This window comes from Oncorhynchus masou, chromosome 12 (assembly GCF_036934945.1).
Source record: "Oncorhynchus masou masou isolate Uvic2021 chromosome 12, UVic_Omas_1.1, whole genome shotgun sequence".
NCBI classification, from domain to species: Eukaryota; Metazoa; Chordata; class Actinopteri; order Salmoniformes; family Salmonidae; genus Oncorhynchus; species Oncorhynchus masou.
The window spans coordinates 39311528-39334654 of record NC_088223.1 but is presented as its reverse complement, the minus strand read 5'-3'; the positions used below and the strand labels follow the sequence as shown (position 1 = coordinate 39334654).

The 23127-nt window shown below is 45.0% G+C and overlaps 1 protein-coding gene across 2 annotated transcripts in view; it reads right to left on the bottom strand.

Annotated features, from left to right (window-relative positions):
* Positions 1–23127, bottom strand: part of LOC135550057 (uncharacterized) — a 73099-nt gene that overhangs the window by 24199 nt on the left and 25773 nt on the right. Inside the window, exons 3-4 of one of the 2 annotated variants that reach the window (XM_064980516.1) lie at positions 18569–22509; positions 7495–9571 (exon numbers count right to left, since the gene is read on the bottom strand). In XM_064980516.1, coding sequence (XP_064836588.1) covers positions 7495–9571; positions 18569–22509 — 6018 coding nt within the window. The remainder of the gene's footprint in view (positions 1–7494; positions 9572–18568; positions 22510–23127) is intronic. The other variant, XM_064980517.1, reaches the window with a different exon arrangement.

The following is a 23127-nucleotide window of genomic DNA, read 5'->3' as shown; positions in this document are numbered from 1 at the left end:
ACCCTTTTTTGGTTACTACATGATTCCATATGTGTTATTTCATAGTTTTGATGTCTTCACTATTATTCTACCATGTAGAAAATAATACAAATTCTTCTCTCTGTGCAGCAAACAGTGGACAAGCCAGATGCTATATTAAGGCAGTCTGACAAACCAAAATGTGTCAAAGGGTTGATAGAGGCGTTTCCCGACTACACAAAACATGTCAAACAAAAATGTGAGGAAGACCTGGTGGAAGCTATTAACGATGATGAATGGATAAAAATACTGTATGTTTGAATGCCCGGCCACGTTCATATAATCTCAGACATAAATTACTGCAGTTTAAGACCATCCATAGAACAAACTATATGCCAGTGAAACTGAATAACATGCACTCAGAAATGTCATTCCTCTGCTGGAGCTGTAAAACACAAAAAGGGGACATACTGTATTTGCAATTGTTATGGTCTGGTGAAGGCTGGCTGAATTCTGGCAAAGAGTACTTCTTTTATCTCTGCATGTCTACAGATTCTCCCTTCTCCCTGTTTTTGTTTGCATGGAAATGTTGATCCTGGAGACTTATCAGAAGAAACTGTGGAACCAAGCATTTATAGTGGCATAAGAAATGCTTTGCCATTAATTGGAAGGTTGGTTACCATCCCACAATGTCAAGTTATGTATCACTAGATTTGATTTATTACAAGACTAAGGTTATACTGGGAAACGTTCATAAGGATTGAATGCCTTGTACGGAGTACAGTATGAGTAAAGGAGTCTGTATTGAAAACATGCCCACGTCAGGGGAGATACCTATTTAGGCAATCCCCAGCTGCTTGGCTGCTCAGTCTGGGCCCTGGTGGTCTACCGTCCTGTGGGTTGTCACTCTGGTCTTGGCCCAAACACACTCAAAACCAATAATGTTTCACTAAGATCCTAAAGCTGAGCAGAGGTGTGTTGGATTGGGGCGCTGCAGGATGGTAAGACCCCTAAGGGCAGGATGGGGTGACCCAGCTATATTTGGTGTAAAAGTAAAAAGAGCTCTACAATACTATTAGGCCTATGAGAGTAATTATATGGAGGATGTGCTGTTTCTGTGTGTTAATGTGTATGTGTAGTTGTAGTTGTATGCGTTTTGTTGTTCTTTCCAAACCTTTCCCCTGTGAATTACAAAAATGAAAGGTGGGAATTGGGAAGGAAATTGTGTTGGGAGAGAGTTGAGTTATTGACTAGACTGGTGGGGGTCTGGCATGCAGGCATAGAGGATGTCTTTATAAAGAGTTGTTTCATGAGTTGTTTATTTGTTAGGCTATTGGTTATAGGTGCAACACAATATGTATTATTGAATTACCTTTGATCTAGTTCAGTCTTATTAATCACTTAAACTGTGGACATTTTGCTTACTTTTTGTTCTAGATGCCCCCCCCCACACCTCCCACACTTCTAAAACCCTGCCCCTGAGTATTAAAATTCCCCAGAAACTCCAACCATTGTGTTTTGATAGGTCTGTCTTTGCATGTTGGACACTCTCTCGTACACTCTCCCATTTCCATCCCTCTTCTCTTTTCTTAGTCTCTCCAACCCTCCGTCTCTATTTTACTATCTCTGTCTCTCTCCATCTCTCCCTCAATTCTCCTCTCTGTTGGCAGAGGGAAAGCAGGATGAGGCTGTAAAAGCCAACAGTGGGTGGTGAAACAAATCTTCCCCAAACACTCGCCTGGCAACACTCACTTGATAGGCCACTTACTTTACCTGCCCTAGTGACATAGCATTGGGGTCAGAGAACCACTGACATTATAGGAAACTGAACTGCCCTTGTGACTTCTGTCTGCATTCTTACCTGAGATCTAGGCTATGCATGCACAGAAACTATTGCATAAATCATGTATTGATGTCAATGGGAGATTTGCTCAAAAAGACTTGAGCCAGAGTGCCATTATAAATAGTAATTTACTCTTAATTGACCTGCCTGGTTAAATATAATAAATAAAATAAAACATTCTCACCCATGTGGATCTCATTTTCGGATGTGTAACTCATATTCTGATTTATATTAGGTTTCGGCCTACACATTTGAGGTCAGACAGCAAGTCCCCATTGAGGAGCCTAATCACATGGCTCAGCAGGGTCAATAATAGTCTCAGAGACACAAAGCATCATGAGCTTTACCTGTGGCCCTGACAGGAGGCAAGGCAACTAGATATCCGGACTGGAAAACAAAGAAGGCACACATACAATGTGCCAACTCTGCAAAACACCCTACAGGTTGTATAGGACAAGTGCCAACATCTCAGTAGAATGCAGCCAGATAAAGCTCGAATGTAAACTGTTATGGCATCTGTATCTTCCGAAATCGTCTGAAACGCTAACTCTTCAAAGAGTAATCTTAAATAGTCCCACAGAAACCAGACCCTTTTCGTGAACTAACACTCGCACTTGACTATTGTCCCCACTTACTAGCCATGAATAGCCTGATAGCTACTTTATCGAGGAAAAATCCTAAATGGCTAAAATGTAAATGTATTTCCCATTGAGGATGCTTCTTGTGGTGTGACATTTATGTGGCATAAACGGTATATGTAAACTGTGAAAATAAGCCATAATGTCTGATTGTGAAACCATTTATGTGCCCATTTCAAAGTTCTGTGGAAGAGGCAGAAAAACTGAAAGAACTCCAGTCGAATTTTGTATAATGAGTCAACTCAACTCAATTTGTGCAAATGTGTACACAAGGTATTTCAGCAGATTTCTTGCGTTTTTGTGTGGCTTAATTTGTGTGAAAATACACACACTTTTGTGCTACTTAATTCGTAGACAAATACACATTTCTTGTGCGGCTTCATTCATAGGAAAATAGATTTTTGGGAGGCAAACTTTGGAACAATCTTTTGAAAGTTATTGGAGAAATACATAATGGGCAAAGATGTTCCACACTACCTTTTTTTGTGTCGAACATATATTTATGTAAAAAAACAAATGTGGGCCTCCCTGGTGGCGCAGTGATCTAAGGCGCTGCTTTGCAGTGCTACGTAGCTGTGCCACTAGAGACTCTGGGTTCGAGTCTAGGCTCTGTCGTAACCGGCCACGACCGGGAGACCCATGGGGCGGTGCACAATTGGCCCAGCGTCGTCCGGGTTGGGGAGGGCTTGGCCGGCAGGGATGTCCTTGTCCCATCGCGCACTAGCAACCCCTGTGGCGGGCCGGGTGCAGTGCACACTGACACAGTCACCAGGTGCACAGTGTTTCCTCCGACACATTGGTGTGGCTGGCTTCCGGGTTAAGTGGGCATTGTGTCAAGAAGCAGTGCAGCTTGGTTGGGTTTCAGGGGATGCATGGTTCTCAACCTTAGCCTCTCCTGAGTCTGTACGGGAGTTGCAGCGATGAGACAAGACTGTAACTATCAATTGGATACCATGAAATTGTGGAGAAAAAAGGGGTAAAAGTTTTTTTTTAAATACAAAAAATAAATATATAATATATACACAGTTGAAGTCGGAGGTTTACATACACTTAGGTTGGAGTGATTAAAACTCGCTTTTCAACCACTCCACAAATTTCTTGTTAACAAACTATAGTTTGGCAAGTCGGTTAGGACATCAACTTTGTGCATGAAGTAGTTATTCCAACAATTGTTTACAGACTATTTCATTTATAATTCACAGTATCACAATTCCAGTGGGTCAGACGTTTACATACACTAAGTTGACTGTGCCTTTAAACAGCTTGGAAAATTCCAGAAAATGATGTCATGGCTTTAGAAGCTTCTGACCATGCAGCCGTCATACCGTTCAGGAAGGAGAGGCATTCTGTCTCCTAGAGATTAATGTAATTTGGTGCAAAAAGTGCAAAACAATTCCAGAACAACAGCAAACGACCTTGTGAAGATGCTGGAGGAAACAGGTACAAAAGTATCTATATCCACAGTAAAACGAGTCCTATATCGACATAACCTGAAAGGCCGCTCAGCAAGGATCGCCATAAAAAACCCAGACTACTGTTTGCAACTGCACATGGGGACAAAGATCATACTTTTTGGAGAAATGTCCTCTGGTCTGTTGAAACAAAAATAGACCTGTTTGGCTATAATGACCATCGTTATGTTTGGAGGAAAAAGGGGGTGGCTTGCAAGCCAAAGATCACCATCCGGGGGTGGCAGCATCATGGTGTGGGGGTGCTTTGTTGCAGGAGGGACTGGTGCACTTCACAAAATAGACGGCATCATGAGGCAGGAAAATTATGTGGATATATTGAAGCAACATCTCAAGACATCAGTCAGGAAGTTAAAGCTTAGTCGCAAATGTGTCTTCCAAATGGACAATGACCCCAAGCATACGTCCAAAGTTGTGGCAAAATGGCTTAAGGACAACAAAGTCAAGGTATTAGAGTGGCCATCACAAAGCCCTGACCTCAATCCTATAGAAGGTTTGTGGGCAGAACTGAAAAAGCGTGTGCGAGCAAGGAGGCCTACAAACCTGACTCAGTTTCACCAGCTCTGTCAGGAGGAATGGGCCAAAATTACATTTACATTTTACATTTAAGTCATTTAGCAGACGCTCTTATCCAGAGCGACTTACGACTTAAATTCACCCAACTTATCTTAGGAAGGTTGTGGAGGGCTACCCAAAACATTTGACCCAAGTTAAACAATTTAAAGGCAATGCTACCAAAAATTAATTGAGTGTGTGTAAACTTCTGACCCACTGGGAATGCGATGAAAGAAATAAAAGCTGAAATAAATCATTCTCTCTACTATTATACTGACAATTCACATTCTTAAAATAAATTGGTGATCCTAACTGACCTAAGACAGGGAATTTTTACTCTGATTAAATGTCAGGAATTGTGAAAAACTGTAAACTTCCGACTTCAACTGTATATACAAAACAATACCCCCCAAAATATAATGTGTGTTATAAATGTGTTAACACAATATTGTTAATCAACCAAGTTGTTACTGAAATACATTATTTTTATGGTTTTATGCTCTTTTCGTTTAATACTTTGGGATGCTGGTGCTATGTCGGTTGACAGACTGCAGTAAAAAAAAAGGTATTTGTCTATTTTTTGTGTGGTATCAATCAATTAAGGTATTTGATTGGGGAATGGGGAAACATTTTCATGATGGGAAATGAATTAATCGATAAATGTGGGGAAACAGAAGACCTGAAAATGTGCGGTTTAAATTCCCCTGCCACATACGAGCCCTGGTTAGATTTCCTGTTGCAGCTTTCACTGTTTTACGCCACATTGGTGGCAGCGTTGGGATCACGTCCAGCTCACGTCTAGTTAAGTGATCTAGTAGTGGGAAGCATTCTGTTTTTCAACATTGTGTTGGGTGTAATTACTTTGATATATCTAGTGAACAAAAGATAAGCAACAATGGGCGTGATGGATAGACATAGTTACTACAGGTGTGATCAAGCCTTTACATCAAAGTTGCCTGAAGATGAATGGAAAGTGCTATGCCCTGACCAGTTATTCAGAAGAAAAACCTCTGACTAGACATTTACATAAGTTAACTTACCAGTGTGGACCCAAAACAAACACGTTCTACACTTTGACAAACTCCCTGTTTAAAGTGTTATTACAAACATGGTGTTCTTCTGTTACTGAAGCTTATACATCTAATAACCTGGATCACCCATATGCCCGCCTGAGTGGCGCAGCGGTCTAAGGCACTGCATCTCAGTGAAAGACGTGTTACTGCAGTCCCTGGTTCAAATACGGGCTGCATCACATCTGGCTGTGATTGGGAATCCCATAGGGTGGCGCGCAATTGGCACAGCCAAGACAAGAGTTGGCTATAACATGAGTACAAACAAAGTGTGTGTGTGTGTGTGTGTGTGTGTGTGTGTGTGTGTGTGTGTGTGTGTGTGTGTGTGTGTGTGTGTGTGTGTGTGTGTGTGTGTGTGTGTGTGTGTGTGTGTGTGTGTGTGTGTGTGTGTGTGTGTGTGTGTGTTATAATTTCCCATCATAAAAATGTATCCCCATTCCCCAATCATTATGAAAGAAATTGTATCATGTACATGAAAAAGTGGATCCTTGTATTAAATGCATTATGAAGAAAATAGTGTAATGTAGGGTCCCCGAAATATGAAATACATTATCAAGGAAATCGTGTAGGCCTACTGTTGCCTATGCGAAAAAAGGGCTTTCTGACTACAAGTGCACCAGTATCCCAAAGTATTAAGCGAAAACAAGCATAAAAAACAGTATTTGCATTAATAAACCAAAAAACAGTGTAAGGCTACTATTATATTATAATTATTTCAGGTGACAACCTGGTTGAATAACAATATTGGTTTGTTAACACCTTTTTTATATATAAATAAATGTGGACATTAAATAAGGCAGTGTAGAACAACATTGGTCATCATGCAATGGGCACTCTAATAACTTTCAAAAGATTGTTCCCAAAATGCCCCCCCCCCCCCCAAAGAAAATGTATTTACCTGTAAATTAAATCGCACAAATATGTGTGTCTTTTCACACGAATTAAGCTTCACAAAAAACGCACAAAATCTGCTGAAATACTTTTTGGAGTGTGAGACTGTTGAATGAGTTTAGCGTGCGATCCAAGCCTTGAGGACCATAGAGTGAATGATTGTGTGTGCGCTCACACATGCATGTGCATTCATGTCGTGCATGCCTGCGTGAATATGTGTGTTGGCATGAAATAACTTGCTGATCAGGACCCGTCCTGAAAGCTATTATCATCAAGAGGCACACTGCAAAACATTGGCTTAACCCACTCACCTTCTAACCACAGCAACCCGAGCCACACAAGGAGTCACTTCTTTATTTCTAGAAGTTCTTATGATGTCACCTCCCTCTTTTAGTGTCACCTGTATTCTTGTGTACTACTGTATTTATTAGAGACCTGAAGATGTGTATTGTGGCAAGAGAGAATGCAGATGGAGAAGAACTGTCTACATGAGAGGGGAGAACAGATATTGTACATACTGTAATCTGATCTTATGAATATGGCCATGGAACGTCACCCTAGACTCATTTCACAGCTCTCTCACACACCCTATCGTTCAGCGAGGGCATCGGCATCACTGTGGTGGAACTCATTCAGTGAAAGGTAAAAAAATCTAAAATCAAAACGAAACTCATCTGTATTCCAGAACTTCTATATAAACTAAGGCTCAAATGCTTAGTAGGCGTCTAAAACATTTGCATCCTGCATACCCAGGCTGAATGCCATTTCCCCTCCTCCTGTATTCGTCTCCTCTCACACCGTGTTCCCACAATCTCTCGCTAAGCATTATTTAAAAAATGAATAAAGCCAATGCTGAAATACATGTCCCAGACAAATACAACCGAATCCTAGTAAATGCCTCCATTTCCCTTACTCTAGACCCTGTCCCATTAGTCTTTTCCATGACTTACACACCCCCTTTACCATCCCCATTATCCGAGTTTTCACGCAATCTCTCACTGAAATATTCTCCCTTCTCAAACCTTCCATCGAAATCAATGCTAAAAAGAAATGCACAGGTCAGTACTCACATAGGCGTCAGGGAAAGCCCTGTACTTGGGCAACAGGTTCTTCTCAGCCTCTGGACTGAAGTGAGATCCTCCATCGGGGGACCCTCCATGGGGGGATCCCATGTTGAACAGTGGTGAGTTCAGGCCTTCGTTACTGAAGTTCCTCTGCAGACCCAGACCAATAGAGCCCACAGAGCCCATGTTGCCATTGGAACTCATACCACCCAGCCCCGGGCTGAGCTTTAATGCGGACTCATTAGCATTGGCGAAAGACCTGTAGATGTCCAGAGATGAGCTTGTGGGACTGAGAAGGCCTTCTCGGGTAGAGGTGAAGCTAGGGAGGGGAGGGGGCCGCATCATTCGACAGTTGGTGTCTGTGTTGTTTCCGGTTAAGGAGTCAGACATCCGGGAGGAGAAACGTTCGTAGCGGAAGTGGGTTGAAGGATCAGTTCCTGTTCCAGTTTGGGTTCCAACTCCAGATTTGAATCCAAGTCCGCTCCCAGACACATCAGCCATGCCCATACCAGGCCCTGAGCTCATGTGGTCCTGGTTAGGCCCTATGTCCGGTAGGGAGCCCGTAAGGAACAGAGAGGGCCGCTGGCCTGGGCTATGGGCCTTGCCGTTCTCCTGTGGTTGATCAATCGATGCTGAACGATAGCTAGAGTAGAGGAGGGATCTGTCCAGGCGTGAGGGGTTTGGAGACTGGTTGCTGCTCCCTCCGTTTAGCAGGGGGGACGGCGAGTGCTCTGGGGAAGAGTCACTGCCCAAGGAGCTCTTCCTCATGACGATGCTGCTAAGAGCCGAGGCTCGGAGTGGGAGGTTGAGGCCTCCACGGTTCCAATGGTGGTCTCCAGCCTGCTGCTCCTGTTGCTGCTGCTTTTGGAGCTTCATCAACTCCAGAGGGGAATGCATCTCCTTGGGGGCACTCCAGTTGAGGCCAAGGTCTGCTGGCAGGTTGTAGCGGCTGTTGGGGCCCTCCAGCAGAGACCCAGAGGGCATCTGGGGAGATTTGGTATTGGTGGGACTGGAGCTGGGGGTGTCCTCCTCGATGGAGGGCAGGGAGGAGATGATGGAGGGGGCGGTGGTCCCACGCAGCCTCCTCTGCCTCTGGGGAAGGTTAGGGTTCATGCTCTTCAGGGTGTCCACCAGGCTCTCTATGTCGCAGTGATAGGGGGAGCCCGGCTCAGGGGTCACGGGCGAGGAAGAGGGGGAAGGGTCCGAGGAGGAGGGGGAAGGGAGCAGATCCACGCGGGTGGCCTTGTACTGTCCGGAGTAGGAGTCACTGCTGCCTCTGCTGTAGTCCACGTTGTCAATGGTCTGACCCGCCGAGGAGAAGTTTGAGACTGGGAGTGATTGCAAGTCACAGCCTGACTTTATCTTCCTTGCCATGGACTCTCCCTCCCTCCCCTCTTGCTCTACCTCTCTCTCTCTCTGTCCTGCAGGTGCAGTGGCTAGCTCCTCCTCCCACACCCTCCTACTCCCCCTGCCTGTTCCTGCTTCTGGCTTGCTACTCTCCCGGGTCAACTGAACTTCGCTCCTGTCACTCAACCAGCGGCCATTGACAGGGGAACGGGGTGTCTCTGAGGAGAGGGAGGACAAGCCAGGTTCTTGGAATGGCGGCCCGAGAGAGGTGAGTTGTCGTGTGTACACAGAGAGGGAGGGGGAGAGGGAAGAGTAGTGTCCATCGTATGTGGACACTCTTGACTCATCTGACTGAGAGTCAGAGCGCCAGGTCTCCCATTTGGGTTTGAAAGTAGTTTGCACCCCCTCGTACAGGCTCCTCCATTTGTATTCTGGTGCGACTGGACCTAGGTCACTTTCAGTTCTATTCGGTTCGTTGATCGTGCTTTCTCTGTAGTCCACACTGTCTTCAGTGTGGTCTGTGGTGTCATTGTCAGTGACCAGGGAAACTTTGCGGAAGCCCTGTTTTGATTTGTCCACGCCCTTGTGGGTGGGAGAGGGTCTTAGAGTGAGAGTGGAACTGTATGACTTCATCTCGCTGTCTGACTCCAGATCAGCCACTATCTGCTGAATTTCTGAATCGGAGTCCTCAGAGTCTTCTAAAGCTGTACTGTTAACAGCTGAAGCATCCAGAGACCTAACAGGTAGAAGACAAACAGACAGAAAGACACATATGTTAATAATTGTCATTGACCAACCATGGAAGTGTGTTAAGGACTGTTTTGTCAAGAGGTGGTGATTATCTAGACGAGCTATGCAAATTATAGAGGTGAACTTTAGGTATGCAGAATTGGGTGTACTGTAAAAAGTGTTAACAGAAGCTAGGCTACATGCTTAACAGTTGCATTCACTGTGGTGGGCCAATTTATATTTTCTTCCTAAAACGTACAGTGAGGCACAAAAAAAATGCACACAGAACTTCAATAATGTCAACAGCTCCACAGACTCTTTCCGTGCCTATAGGCCTACACACATTGCAACAATGTGGTTAAAAACGGAGACTTTAGTTTGTGTTTGCAATGTTCCATGAAGAGTTGATGAAAGCTAAAAGGTTACTTTAAAAAGTCAACAGGTTTCAAACGATACCATGCCCAACCCACTGTCGTGATGCTGCTGTCGATTTGAAAGTCACAGGTTAACTATCAGGCAATGTTGAAATGACTTTGAAATGAATCACCATTTTTCCTCTCCTCCAAATGGGCCAAATAACTCCAGACAAATGTTGTTGAATCCCAGTACTATTCCACACGTGTCAAATAACATTTAACAGCTAATTACTGTTATGTTAAAGCTCTTTGTGTTGGGGGAACTTTCAGGCAGTGACATTAACCAAAGTGCCCTACCTACTCTTCACGGAAGGGGCGGGTGGTTTCCAGGAGCAACGGAGAAGGTCATAAGATCAAACAATAGCAATGTGTTGCGATGAACCTAATCACACACCTGTTGGGCGTACAACCGGAGTTCTCTCATATGTCAAATCCAAACACACAGATATCAACATGTATTCCTCATAGGTCACTGTTGCATACGTACTACGTTTTGTCGGTATGACTAATAAATGGTCTTTTAGCAGCCTCGGTATCCCTTTAGTTGGATAGTTCATCTGTGGATGCTCTACAGACTAGTCATTAACATTTCAACTAATTATCTACTAACCCTAACCTTTATCCTAACCCTAAAATCAACCCTACCCTAACCCTTATTCTAAACCTAACCGTAACCCTAACCTTAGCCAGCGGTCGCTTATCAACAGATAGTTTGTTGATAGTATGACCATGTACCAGAGCATCTACAGATGGACTATCCAAATAAAGTGTGACCGACGCTTTTATCCAAAAGAGACAGAAACGTCAGCATTGCCGGTGACACGTGTGTTCAGCATGTGGTCCACGTGGGAATTGAAACTACGACCCTGATGTTGCCAGGAACATGCTTTAACCCAGTGGTTTTTAAACCCATCCAGAAACCTAACCATTTTGCTGTAGCCCTGAACCAACTCAGTGTTTTGTCAATCCTGGCCCTGTGGATCCAAAGGGGTGCACATTTGAGTTCTCTCCCTAGCACTCACACACTGCACTCACACACTGCACTTCAACAAGCCTTTGACTTGAATCAGGTGTGCGAGTGCTGGGGCAAAAACAAAAATGTGCACCCATTTGGGTCACCAGGACCAGGATTTAGAAGAACGGAACTAGCTCACCTGATTCAGATAGTCAAGGGCTTGATAAATAGTTGACAAGTTGAACCAGGTTTTCCAGCCCTGGAATAGTTCAAATACATGGAACGGATTAGTGTCCCAGAGGAGAGGTTAGAAAACCCCTGCTCTAACATGGGGTATCCCTAACTCTGTCCTGGGACTCCCCTGGGTGCACATTCAGTTTTTTTTAACGAACTAGCACTACACAGCTGATTCAAATAACCAACTCATCATCAAGCTTTGATGATTTGAATCCGCCGTGTAGTGCTAGGACAAAAAACAAAACATGCACTCATGGGGGACCCCAGGAGTTTGGGAAACCTTGCTCTGACTCACTGAACCATTAGAACCACTGACCACGTTTACATGTGCACAGTATTCCGGATAGTAGCTCAAATCCCGCTTAAATTCTTATTCGGAATAAGAATAATGCATGCACCTTTGATATCTCGCTCATGAGTATCCCTGTGTCCATGAATAAACATTCCTCATTAAGTATGTGGGTTAAATGGAATAGTAAGTGAAATATGGACACAGACTGCAGGCCTATAACCTTTCACATGTAGATTCATATAATATGAATTCCTGCAGAATTATGCATTTTTTTTGTTTTTATGCATTGATATTATAAAACATATGTTAATTTTGTCTAGGGAATAGGAGTGGAGAAATATGATTTCTTTCTTTCTGCATCTCTTAAAACCTCTACGGGATCGGCATCTCTATACCGGGACGGTTGTTGCTAACGTGTGCTAATGTGTCTACAATGACGTTGTCAGTAACATCCAACAATCCAGGACATAGACATGTCTTACATGAGCAGAAAGTTTCATTTCTTGTTATTCTAACTGCAGTGTCCAATTTACAGTAGCTATTACAGTGATAAAAGACCATGCTATTGTTTGAGGCTTAGTGCACAACAACAAAAACACTTTGTATCATGGGCACTGGTTTGATACATTCACCTCTGAAGGTAAATAATGTACTTCCATTCAGTCATCTTGCTCTGATTTGTCATCCTGAGGGTCCCAGAGATAAAATGTAGCACAGTATTGTTTGATAAAATAAATTGTTATATTCAAATGTAGGAACTGGGTTCTAAAGTCTGAATCCCTGCTGTTTCTGGCAGTACCCAAGTAATCACCAATTCTGAGCCCAGTTGCACATGACCGGATCGCCAATAGTAAAGTATAGTAAATTAATTATAGTAGGCTAAATTATTATGGTGGATCGAACTGCGCAGGTAGCCAACTTTTTGAAGTGATTTGTTTGACAATCAGATTAAAACATCATCACACAACATCCATGATATGCGAAACTGAGCCTGAGCACACCGCAAAAATAACAGTAAATGGAACAGGACGTTAACATGCCACAGTATCCCGTCTTAGATCAGCATAGCCCAGGCATCATATCCTGGTTTCTCATAACCTGGGATACAAGCTTTTTCCAGTTATTGTAAACGGGATATGATGTTTATATGCGTCAACTCAAAAATAGAATACTTGAGTATCCCAAATAATAACGGCATATTGGTGTGCATGTAAACACGGTCACTGACTCAAGATTAGACGAAGCAGAAGCCTTTTCATTTAGCGCTCAACAAAAAGTAGTCGGTCTGTTCAAACACGCAGGGTCTCTCACCAGGGACAGTTACAACTAGACTGATTCATCATAAAGTGCACAATGTGCAAACTACTAGAGCCCTCAGATTCAACTCTGGACCTCGAAGCCAGTTTCAATGCATTTTTTCCCCCATTGTCCCCGTCTAATACTCCTGTACTAGAGAGACAAGTGGAGTGACTACACAGACGTAAGCATCCAATCTAAACTCAAAAAAAAAAGAAACGGACCCTTTTCAGGGCCCTTTCAAAGATCATTCTTAAAACCTCAAATAACTTCACAGATCTTCATGGTAAAGGGTTTAAACACTGTTTCCCATGCTTGTTCAATGAACCATGAACAATTAATGAACATGCACCTGGGGAACGGTCGTTAAGACACTAACAGCTTACAGACGGTAGGCAATTATGGTCACAGTTATGAAAACTTAGGACAGTAAAGAGGCCTTTCCACTAACTCTGAAAAACACCAAAAGAAAGATGCCCAGGGTCCATGCTCATCTGCGTGAACGTGCCTTAGGCATGCTGCAAGGAGGCATGAGGACTGCAGATGTGGCCAGGGCAATAAATTGCAATGTCCGTACTGTGAGACGCCTAAGACAGCACTACAGGTAGGCAGTACGGACAGTTGATCATCCTCGCAGTGGCAGACCACGTGTAACAACACCTGCACAGGATCGGTACATCCGAACATCACACCTGCGGGACAGGTACAGGATGGCAACAACAATTGCCCAAGTTACACCAGGAACGCACAATCCCTCCATCAGTACTCAGACTGTCCACAATAGGCTGAGAGAGGCTGGACTGAGGGCTTGTAGGCCTGTTGTTGACAGGTCCTTACCAAACATCACCGGCAACAACGTCGCCTATGGGCGCAAACCCACAATCGCCGGACCAGACAGGACTGGCAAAAAGTGCTCTTCACTGACGAGTCGTGGTTTTGTCTCACCAGGGGTGATGGTCGGATTCGTGTTTATCGTCGAAGTAATGAGCGTTACACAGAGGCCTGTACTCTGGAGCGGGATCGATTTGGAGATGGAGGGTCCGTCACAGTCTGGGGCGGTGTGTCACAGCATCATCGGACTGAGCTTGTTGTCATTGCAGGCAATCCCAACGCTGTGCGTAACAGGGAAGACACCCTCCTCCCTCATGTGGTACCCTTCCTGCAGGCTCATCCTGACATGACCTTTCAGCATGACAATGCCACCAGCCATACTGCTCGTTCTGTGTGTGATTTCCTGCAAGACAGGAATGTCAGTCCCAGCAATCCCATTGAGCGTGTCTGGTACCTGTTGGATCGGAGGGTGAGGGCTAGGGCCATTCCCCCCAGAAATGTCCGGAAACTTGCAGGTGCCTTGGTGGAAGAATGGGGTAACAAGAACTGGCAAATCTGGTGTAGTCTATGAGGAGGAGATGCATTGCAGTACTGGTGGCCACACCAGATACTGTTACTTTTGATTTTGACCCCCCCTTTGTTCAGGGACACATTATTCCATTTCTGTTAGTCACATGTCTGTTTAACTTGTTCAGTTTATGTCTCAGTTGTTGAATCTTATGTTCATACAAATATTTACACATGTTAAGTTTGCTGAAAATAAACGCAGTTGACAGTGAGAGGACGCTTCTTTTTTTGCTGAGTTTATATCTTACAGACTAAACAGCAGTCCTTTTGTGAACCGACAACCAATGTTTACCTACAGTAAATGGAGTTCATCTATCCTCACAACTCCTCCTTCATTTCAAACTGCCACTTCAGAAAAAGTTGACAGCACATCACCACAAGAATGCCATTCTGTAGCAGTGTTTTTTCCCCTAAACTATTTCAAACTTCTCTCCGTTGTGTGTCTTGGTACTTCTCCATCCCTCCGTTTCAGCAGGTAACTCAGCTCATCACCACACCTGCACCCCGGGGAAGACAGAAGGGCTTAATAGCTACCACATACCACTGCACCTCTCTGCTGGAACATGAAGTTGTATAGAGCAACTAAAAGAAAAGCAACTAAAAAGCAACTTTTCATTTTTTTAAATGGCTGATGTGGCATCGAGTCCGACATTTACTCTAGTGTCAAAATTGACTACAAAATGTAAATAGGATCATTTTGGTCATGAAGTCAGTCAAGTCCAAAACTAAGATTTGCAAGATAGAAAAAAAGGGAATGTCATGGAATGAAGGGTACCGTAACAGTTATCCGTGGGTTGGGATTCATTTTAATCCTGCCCACAGCTGGCAGCACCCAAGTAAACAATTCCGAGCGCAGCTGCATGCGAACCGGTCGTAATGCCCATGGTCAATTACACAACATACACGGGACTATATTTTAAAAGGTCAATCGCTCCACATTACAATGACTTAACCTCAAACCAATTATACATTGTAGAAATGAATATACAAATATTGAAAGCATATAATGAGATGTGCAACATGAAAATATTGTCCCATTTTCAATGTGCAATTTATTGACGGTCCCTAACTATCCCCAGAGATAGGCTATCCAAAGTCAATCCAACTTTGCCACAGTTCCACACAACCCGGCTGAAGCTAATGTATGAAATCACCTGAGAACACACACAAGTGACACCCACATCAAACCACACCCCGAAATCAACTCACGTTTGAATTCAATCACGGCCGCTAGCATTTGTTATGAACAAAATCTAAAACGAGGCCAAATTAGGAAGGCCCTATAAATGTCAGACCAACATAAACTCACAATCATCTGCTTCAACATGAAAAATTGGAAATTCACGCATATGCAGACACACCTGTGCTGACGGCGTGGTGCCAGGAAAATAATTTGTCCCTCAACGATAAAAAAAGGAAGGATCGATTTGTGAACTACAGGAGACAGAAGAGGGAGCACACCCCATCCTCTTCGAAGGGGGCCACAGTAGAGGGGTCAAAAGCTTCAAGTTCCTCGGCCTACACATCACTGAGGACCTGAAATGATCTCACCTAACTGACATTGTGGTGAATAAGGTGCAATAGCGCCTTTGCAACCTCAGATGGCTAGAAATCTATTTGGCATGGCCCCTAAGACCCTCACGGACTTCTACAGATGCACTATTGAGAACATTCTGTCGGGCTACGTCACTGCTTGGTACGGCAACTGCTCCGTCCTCAACCGCATGACTCTCCAGAAGGTGATGAGGACAGCCCAACGCATCAGAAGCCACGCTGCCTGCCCTCCAGGACATGTACAGCAGCCGGTATCAAAAGAAGGCCAAGAAGATCATTAAGGACCTCAGTCACCCGAGCCACGGACTGTTCACTCTGCTCCCGTCCGACAGACGTAGACAGTCCAGGTGCATCAGAGCTAAGACCAAGAGACTAAAAAACAGCTTCAATCACCAGGCCATAAGACTGTTGAACCATTCTTGATTTCTTTCTTATTTTTTTCTTTCCATTCAATTATTATTATTTTTTAAACATTTGACTGCATTATTAGGAGTCACAGAAGCATTTTGCTGCACTGCTATACTTGCTGAGCTGTGTACACAACCAATATACTGATTTGGATCATGTTTCAATCGAAAATTTGGGGACCATTCTTTAAAAAATATATTTTTAACTTGTTTTTCCTCTATGCCGTCTGAAGGGTAAGGCAGAGGAGGGCTTTGCAGTCTAAAGAAGACCCACACACTCTTCGCATGTTCTTACATTTGAATAGCAATGCATCAATCACAAAGATATTTTCTCAGGCATAACTACTGAAATTCAGCGACATTCCAACAGCGAAATGTTCTGCAGGTATTTATTTTCCTACGGCAGTATTTGTACCCTGGCAGCACCTGTGGATGTTTTTTTGTTGTTCAATGTACTACAGTATTTTTGAATTGGGGCCTGCCTGTGTGCCTCCACATTCCACACAGGTCTCTCCATTCTCACAGAAACCAGCTCTGGGAACTCATCTGGTTGGTACCACGTGTACATCTGATACCAGGTGTACCAGGTTTACACGCAGAGAGCCAACGCAACTTTCGATGTGACCTGACAGGCTGACCGCTTCAGAGGACAGAGCGGCTCCATCCACTGAGCTCATTAGGTTCTTAGTCGCGTCGACATGTGAAACGACCACCACTGTAGCTCAACATGCTGGGATCAGGGTGTAGAGTTCCCGTAAGATAATTCATTTTGCTGGCACGACAGATATTCTGGATCTGTAGATCTTCACTTATTAAAGATGCTCCAGTATGTTGGCGACTGAGAAAGTATTTTTGAAACCTCCCGCTTTGGCCTGGATGTGTCAATATGCATGTGTGTCCTACACAATCTATGAGCGGATTTCCTGTCTTACCTCATTAAGCCATGAAATCCCTCGTTCGAAAGCAACTGCTTTGAATATTATAGAAAATCCAAGTAGATTCGGTAAACAAAGCGGAGGCTAGCGAACCACTTTGTGTCCTGTGTGACTATCTCGAAACGGCCCACATCCACACAACCTGAGTCTATTTCCAGAGCATATAGAGATATCTCTAAGTGATATTGTTATAACTAAACGGACCACTGTGTTCTTGACTTTACTATATGTATTTGCCGCCATCTTGTGGGGGCAGCAGGAAACAACAGCTGCTATTGGGAAAGAAAATAACATATGTACAGTGTTGTCCTCTCTGTTTTCATGTTTTCAGAGGAACTGAAAACAGTGTGGCTTGGATATATAATCTTTACTGTGTGGGTCCACTGAGTTCTTTACTGTGTTCCATGAAAAAAGGACTAGGTCCAAGATTCCCATGATCAGATAACACATGGCATGCAAAAGGCCTGTCAACCAGGCAAACAATTGACATAGTGTACACTGTCTTAAAGAATGAAAGCCATAGGCTACACGAAGAGTGTCGCGTGCGCACACACACAAACACGCACGCCCAGCCATTCCTGTTCAGGTGTCGACAACAGGCGCACCACAGTGTGCGCCGATGAAATGTTTACGCCACAAGTGTTTCCATTGGCAACGCCAACAGGTGTATCTCGGGTCTACCGTCCAACACAAACAAGCCATTGGACGAGAAGTCAAGTTCTTTGACCATGACTCCTTTCAGCCCATCCCACTGAGAGGGTGCAGAGAGGACCACAAGCATGCGGGTGGAAGGGTGAGGCCCAATCACCACTTCGAGTCTGGCTTGGAGACTTTCACACGATGTCTTCCACCAAGGAAACTGGCCTATTCGACAATGACAAAAAAAGGATGCCGTAGCAATAAAGAAATGTCCACAAAGAATATTAAAAGATGACAGGAAATATAATCCCTGGGTGAATGCAGAATGAATTCCACTCTGCTGGTAAATATTCTAGTTTTACAAGGATTTTTTTTCTAAGGATTTACAGCGTAACGTGTCTAGTTCAGATGGCTGTTACGCAGATCCACATGTCATTTATCGGGACAGTGAAGTAGACTGTCTGTACTGTACATAGTAGAGGGGATGTGCTATTGAAATCCAATTCATAATTCTAGCTAATTGCCCTCAATCACAACATTATGAGATAATAACAGTCTTTGCATGTTCAATAAACAACATCCCAGACACATTGCATAGAGAATGGACATCAACAATTTCCCCCTCCAGTCCACCGAGTCCCATACTCGTACAATTTACTGTGCAGCACACACCGAGCAATTAGCTATAGTCCTATTGTTGCTGAGTCCCCACATTCTCTCGCACTCACAGACACACTTGTGCAATCTGAGTGCACACACTCACTCATTTAGCATACAAAGATCACATGAAACTTGATCACCTCCACTTCAAAACACACACATCATGAAAAGTAGGAAATCAGAGTAAGGATAGCAGATGAAATGTCATCCCTTACCCTTCGGGCTGGCTGAGGAATTTGACTCTGCTCCTCAGTGAGTTGAGCAGTGTATCTGCAGTGACTGATAGCGTCCCTCCCACCTGCTCTGGCTCTGCACCGGGTCTCTCTGTGTCCTCAGTGGCAAGACCGTTGGCTCTCTTTCGAAGTCTGTCGAGGATCGTGTCTCGTGTGACTGGAGGATTCACTGCCACCTGCTCTGGCACTGGCTCTGAACTGGCTCGGTCTGTTTCCTGCGTGACAATGATGTCTATCCACTCAGTACCGAGTGTCCCTTCATGTTCTATCTTTACAGTGTACGTTCTGGACTCTGTGTCTGTCGTTGTCTCTTCTCTGTCAAGTGAAAATGTGTTCTCGCCATGTGTGCTAGTGGCGTTCACTTTTGCTTTCTGCTCAGAGAAAGAGGATGCGTCCTCAGTAGTACGAGTGACTAGGTCCACTTCCTCTGCTGTGAGTGTGTCTAAAATGCTCCCCTCTCGGCCTGTGGTGTGTGCGAGTGTGTTATGTGTTGCGAGTGTGTCCTGTCTCTCTCTGTTGCCGGTGGCAGCGTGTTCGTTCTCGCCGCTGTGAGACTCCTGTGGCTCTTCGTGGCCTGGGGTCTGTCTGAGTGTATGTGTATCAGCGCAGGCCTCTGTTACCAGGTAAGCGTTTGTAACTGCACTCCGGTTACTCCCTGACCCCTCCTCCTCTCCATGCTGCTCTGTGATGGAAGGCGGGGCGGGCGACTCACATTCCATGAGTGTGTGCACCTGCTGAACAGGTAGGGCTGGTTCCACCCCATCCTCCCACCCTTCTTTCACCAGTGCCGAGACCTCTCTCGTTCCTCTCTCCTCCACCGGCACCAGCCTCTCTGCATCGCCGTCTTCTGGGGACTCAATGTGTCTCTTCTTTTCTCGGTGGACTTCATTCTCTTGACCTCTATCCTTCGTTTCTAACATTACCTCCGTTACTTTCTGTGACCCCAAACTCCATCCCGCTTCAACGGTTTCATTACCATTCCTCCGTTGTTTGCCCGCTCCTTGCATTTCCTCTGCTTTCACCTCTTCAACGCCACTCTCCTCCATGTAATCCTCCAGGATGCTGTAATGGACCGCTGGTATGGTGACTTCCATGGCATTGCTGTTCTCTGGTATGATCACACACTGTGAGCTTGCCCTGTTAACGTCTGCATCACAGGGCATATGTTCTTTAATCTGTCTATTAGAATCTATGCTGTTGGCCTCTTCCATTACCTCCAACTCTGCTTCTTGAACTTTCTCAGTAGCCATGGTGGACATATCATATGATCTTTCCCTGACTACGTCTACATCATAGGACGTAATATTCTGCTCAATCTGTCCATTTTCCTCTTCCATAATCTGCACTTCTGCTTCTTGACCTGTCTCAGTAGCCATAGTCTCTGCTATTGTTGAGGAGACGGACGCATCAATGGAGATGGTGGTTTCAAGAGTACTGGAATTCTTAGTGCTTGGATGGCTGGCGCTAAGAATGTCAGAAACGAGGGTGACATTGTCCGAGAGAATGTGATCAGAGTTGTCAATGTTCATATCAGAATGATGAAGGACGAGATACGTGTTTTCAGTGTCCTCCGTATCAAGGTCAACTGGAAGAGCTGCGGTCAAAGGCTCCGACTGATCAACAAGGTTTGGTCGAGTGTTGCAATCTGGCCGGAGCGGAACAGAATCGGTGTCCGTAACATAGACTGGTTTATCACGGTGGGGGTCAGAAATGGTGCACACCTGGTCAGAAGGAAAACGTTCAGGGAAAAGAAAGTCATAGAGAGAGTCGCATGTGTCACTAGAGCCACGATCAGGGACAGCGATATCGGTATTTGGGATAGGTGAGTCTGAGGTGGGACACTCAGGCTCTAAGTCATCCATTTCCATTGGCTCAGTTGTGGGGAGTGTAGGCTCAAAGCACAGAGGCGCAAAGGCCTCGGGCTCAGCGAGGGAGACATCTGTGCTCGGGTGGGCAGTGTCTGTTTGAGGAACAGGGGGAAGCTTGTTCTCAAAAGGAGCGTCTATATTAGGAGGTGTGCATCGAGTGTCCATCATCACGCCCGATGTCACAACGCCAGAAGTGTAACTGCTGAGAGCAGATGCGGTGTGGCCAGATATGTGAGGTGAGGGGAACATTCCAGGAAAAAGAGAGTCGTAAAGATCTTCGAATACTTGTTGAGTGTCGGTATCAGTAACAGTGAGGTTAGTATTAGCAGTGGTGTCTGTGTCAGGGTGGCTGGTATCCATTTTGGAGACTGCAGTGGCAGGTATGTCCATGTCGGGGACAGGGAGGACAGTGGCAGACTGTAATGATTGGGTGGGGTCACTGACACTAGCTTCAGTGTGATCAATGGCAGTTTTAGACTCCTGTTTAACTGATTCAGGTAAAATGGGACTTGGTGAGTCAAAGGGGCTATCCAAGGACAGGTGTGGGTTAGTTTCATAATGTATTATGGTTAGGTTGGTGTCAAGGCATCCCTCAGTAGAGTCATTGTCTGATGTGGCAGATTCTTGTTCCGAGGTGAAACTTTGCGGAAGTAGTGAGTCATACAGAGTTCCAAATGCCTCCGTGTTGGCAGAGAAAGTGTCAGTGTTGGGGACAGTGTTGTCACTGTTGGTAATGGAGTTGACAGTGTTTGCAATGGAGGCTAGAATTTCATGTGTAGATTTGTCAGTGCTTGGAACGGGGATGACCATTTCAGCGAGAGAGGGGCCAGGATCAGCAATAGCAGCGCTGATCTCTTCAGAGGTGATGGAGGTGACTGTTTCAGGCATAGGCCTAGATGTATCAGTGGTGGAGACAGAGGTATCATTGATGGAGTTGGTGTCCATGTCAGTAACAGAGTTGATGGTGATAAGAGCGGGGGCGACGGTGTTGAGAATAGGTGTCTCAGTGTTGTCAGCCAAAGAATCAGGGTTCAGAGGAAAGGTCTCGGTTTTAACGTCAGTTGTGTCTGTTTCAGTAATAGTGGCTTCTATATTGGGGTCCAAGGCAATGGGAGAGGGATCTGTATTAGGGGTAACAGTGGTGATATTTTCAACAACAACAGGTTGTCCAATGGAGAGAGTAACATAAGAGGCCTCAGTTTTGCGAAGTGAGAGTTCAGTCACAGGAAGGACAGGATGAATAATACCACTATTCACAGGGTCAGCGCTGGGTAAGGGGGGCATTTCATCACTCTCGTTTGAGGTGTAAACTGTAGCAGGAGGAGAGCTAAAGGGGGAAAAGGATGTAGCTGGGCTCAATGGGTAGCAGGGGGGTGGGCTAGATGGATAGGACGGTGTAGGTGGGTTGGGTGGGAAAGGTGGAGGACTTCGGTTAAAGCTATCAACATCCATTGGAGAAGCTGTGTCAGTATGGTCTGTTGAGCCATACGGGTTGTCACACTGAACATCCGGGATCTCCTCTTCCTGTGAGATCTCGTTCCACTCCACCTCAGGCATAGCTAAAGGAACTTTTCTTGTAGCCCGGCCCACTTCAAGAGGAATAATGTTATCCATCTGGGAATTTGGTTGGTTGGTGGCAGTCTTAGGACTGTCCATCGGTGGCTCCTGGGCCTGCGATTTCTTGGGGTCAGTGGGAGGAGGATAAGAGGTGACCAGTGTCTTAGTGTTTAGGTCAGGCTGAGACACAGCGAACCTTACCCTCTTGTTCAGAGTGCCTCCCTGGCCGATGTCCCAGAGGCTGAGGTTCAGAAGCTCCTCCTCCTCTTGCCCTTTGACCTCTGGCTCGGGGCCGTGGAGGACTACGATGCTCTGGGAGAGATCCCCGTCACTCTTTTTCTTCCTCCTCTTCAAGCCAAAGGTGAATGTGCCGAACCTCTTGGGCTTGGCACGGAGGTCCATCTCTGAGTAGCTGAGGTCCTTGGCCTGTTTGCGAGCGATAGACGGAAAGACAGAGGGAGGTATAGTGAGTGAGAGAGGGGGAGGGGGGGCAATGTGCTAAGAGAGAGAGAGATTGGGGAGAGAAATGAGAGAGAGCATTATTTCTTAGCTTTGAAATGAACATTTCATACTCCACCAATTTTTTTAGAGCCAATAATCTCACTGCATCATTCACATAAGAATAATGTTTTGACTTCATAAGAACCAAACCCCAGTTAGTCAGAGCTTGCAAAACTCCACTGACCACAAAAGGCAAGCATCACTGGTATGTATACAGTGTATTTAGAAAGTATTCAGACCCCTCAACTTTTTCCACATTTACCGCCTTATTCTAAAATGGATTAAATAAAAAAATGTCCTTCATCAATCTACACGCAATACCCCATAATGACAAAGCGAAAACAGGTTTTTAAAAACATTTGCAAATTGTGGGTGACAGGTCTTGGTCAGGGAGGTGACCAAGAACCCGATGGTCACTGACAGAGCTCCAGAGTTCCTCTATGGAGATGGCAGAAACTTCCAGAAAGAAAACCATCTCTGCAGCACTCCACCAATCAGGCTTCTGTGGTAGAGTGGCCAGACGGAAGCCACTCTTCACTAAAAGGCACTTGAAGGCTGCTTGGAGTTTGCCAAAAGATTCTCTGGTCTGATGAAACCACGATTGAACTCTTTGTC